At 41.5% G+C, this 2965-nt stretch overlaps 1 protein-coding gene across 1 annotated transcript; it reads right to left on the reverse strand.

Annotated features, from left to right (window-relative positions):
- Positions 1 to 19: 19 nt before the first annotated feature.
- Positions 20 to 2644, reverse strand: LOC116380174 (receptor-type tyrosine-protein phosphatase R-like; the record flags this gene model as incomplete). Its single annotated transcript, XM_031842123.1, has 4 exons — positions 20 to 379; positions 1170 to 1277; positions 2266 to 2415; positions 2531 to 2644. Coding segments are annotated over 4 exons (519 nt in total), but the record flags the coding sequence as incomplete, so codon positions are not given.
- Between the last annotated feature and the right edge of the window lie 321 nt (positions 2645 to 2965).

The following is a 2965-nucleotide window of genomic DNA, read 5'->3' on the forward strand; positions in this document are numbered from 1 at the left end:
ATTTTATCCTGGATTCTTACAATCGAGTCAATGACGATATAAAACAATAAAACCGCGGACAGATGGACGGATACACACACACACACGTGACAACGCACATGATCTCCCCACAGGCAGAGATAATAACATTGAAAAAACCCCAAAACAACAACAAAAGGATCAAATTAATTTGATAAATGAATATAATTCAGGCCTTTTGTACGTCTGTCTGTGCACATCGTCTCATAATATTTTACAAACAGTTTTGGCGCCCGACCTTGGTGCCCTTTGACTTCTGGGCGGAGTCTAAGTGGACAATGGTGGTCAGGTGGAGGTTTGGGGGCAGAGCCTTCAGCTGTCTGTCAGAAACCTGGACCTTCTCCTTGAGTCGGTACAAAACCTGGAGAGAAAAGACAGAAACAATTTATTTTTAAATGAAGACATGATGAAACCGCTTGTTGCTGATCAAGCAAGTAGTCTTAATTTAAATATTTTTTTAAATATTTTTTAATCTTTTTTCAATTTTTTCTGTTAATTTCATTATTATTTTATATATATAATGCCATTTATTTATTTTATCCCTTTATTTTTTTCCTACTGTTTCTGCATTTCCCCTTTATTGTCCGTATCTGACAAGAGAAGCACAGCGAAGGATTTTATTTTGGTTTTATGAGTCGTGGTGGGAAACCCAAAACTATTGTTCACTGATAATTGACCTGATATCACAGAGGAGGAACGCCGCTGAGAAAGAATCAAAGAGTGATCAAAAAGCTAGTTGAAAAGGTAAATATTGAGCCGCTTTATTGATATGATAATAAGATAAACTGCTGAACTGTAAGTGGGGAATGAACTCTTAGAAGAAGGACAAAGAAACACCGTAATAGAGACGAGACATAATACAGATTATATGAACTGAATAACCACTGAGTAAGTGCTCCCTCCTGTGGATTAAATGTCACACTGCAACTGATAAAACACGTCTATATAATCGTGTCTGTGTGTGTGTGTGTGTGTGTGTGCGTGTGTGTGTGTGTTACATCCATCTTTGTGAGGACCAAGTTTTACACTTTGAAAGTGAGGAAGTTCAGTCTTTTTCTACTTTATGAGGTCTGTTTGAGGTCTGATGTCCCCACAAGTTTAGTAGTACAAATATGTGTGTGTGTGTGTGTGTGAGTGTGACTGTATGTTACCATCAAGCAGGTGATGACGATGACGAAGACGGTGAAGAAGAGGACGACAGCGTAAAAGCCTTCTCTGCTCCACACGTGGTCCCTCTGCTCGTCCTGCAGGACGTTCTTCTACAGGAAACACAGCGGGAAAGGTTTTCAAAATAAGGTTTTTGGTAGTCTGTGACGTTGACAGGACGAGTCACAGACAAACCTGCAAGTTGGACATCCAGACGAGTTAACAACCTTTAAACATATATCTGGTTCTACAGAGTTCAGACAGGTGTTTCAGTTCAACCAGTGACCGTGTTAACTGGTGACTTGGTGGTTGCCCATAATAATGTATATTAAGTCGTAGATGATTAACACAGACATTTAAAATGGATCGAGCTCTTTTACGAGGACACCTACGTGTTCTGTCTGTCACTACGAGTCACCAGTTAACACGGTCACCGGTTAAACCCGAACACCGGCGGCGTCTCTGGCTGCAGGCTATTAAACCTGAGTCTCTGTCCTGATGTTTCCTACTTATTACCGAGACATGAGCGGCTGAACATAATCTATTTTACTCCTCCATAGTTTCATAATGACCCAAATATATATAAATATATATATATATACATAGTTTTTTTATACAACAAGAGCACAGTGTAAAAGTACTCTCATTATATATATTTTCCTCTGAGCTGTAGTAGACTAGAAGTACAATGTTACATCAAATGGAAATACTCCAATAAGATAAAGTAGGCTACAAGGAAGTACTTGAGTAAATGTACTTATATACATTCCACAACCGCTAAAACAAGTTCTTCTTCTTCTAGACTCTTAATGTTGCTCTCAAAGTGCACCAGATTGATGGCTTTAACTTTAAAATGTACTTTTGTTGTTACAGATCTTGTTGTTTTCCTTTGTGTTGTATTGCTCGTCTCTGATTGGCTACTGTACCGTGACCAGAGGAGCTGTCACGTCTCTCACAGCTGAGTAATGTTAAAATAATCCATAAAGCTGCTCTGTTCTGTCTCCAGCTGATCGATGGGACTTTAATAGTTCCATTAAACTTTGATGAGCAGCACTCTGCACACACACACACACACACACACACACACACACACACACACACCTCGGTGGAGACCTCGGTGATGCCGAAGTGCCCCAGGTGGCGGTGGAGGACCGGGACGTTCAGGGATTGGATGACATCTTCGGCGGGGCGGGGCTCGGAGATGCCCAGCCTATCAGAGGACACGAAGAGCTCGATGCCATTCTTCTTCTCCTGTAGGAGCCGTCAATCAATCAATCAATCAATCAATCAATCAATCAATCAATCAATCAATCAATCATTTAAACGACCGATCAACAGAGTAGATTGTAGGAGTGTTGTGTCTTACATTCAGACGGTTGATGTGCACGTGTCCTGCAGGAACACCCAGCGCCGCCGCTACGCCCTCTCGGAACCAACGAAGAAGACTGACGTTCAGCCTCCTCACATCCACAGCCAGATACTAAGAGAAAGGGGGCGGGGGGGGGGGAGAGAGAGAGAGAGACAGAGAGAGATTTAATATTGTTTATTTTCAGTGTTAAACTTCAGGCATTTTCAGATCGGAGGAACTGTTTAAGAGTTCTAAGAACCTCCATTTTTATTGGTTCAACATCACAACACCTGGTTTGTGAACTGTTGTTTTGAAGCCTCAATTTCAGTGATTTCGCCGTCGCCATCTTGTTTTTGTGCAACCAGTGAACAGGAAGTGACCATATTTGGACTGAGGAGGAGTGACATAGAGACGCTGTATACGTCTCTGGTAGAGACCTGTCAATCACTGTGT

The sequence above is a fragment of the Anarrhichthys ocellatus genome, unplaced genomic scaffold (assembly GCF_004355925.1).
Source record: "Anarrhichthys ocellatus isolate YVR2014 unplaced genomic scaffold, GSC_Weel_1.0 scaffold6315, whole genome shotgun sequence".
In the NCBI taxonomy this organism is placed as follows: Eukaryota; Metazoa; Chordata; class Actinopteri; order Perciformes; family Anarhichadidae; genus Anarrhichthys; species Anarrhichthys ocellatus.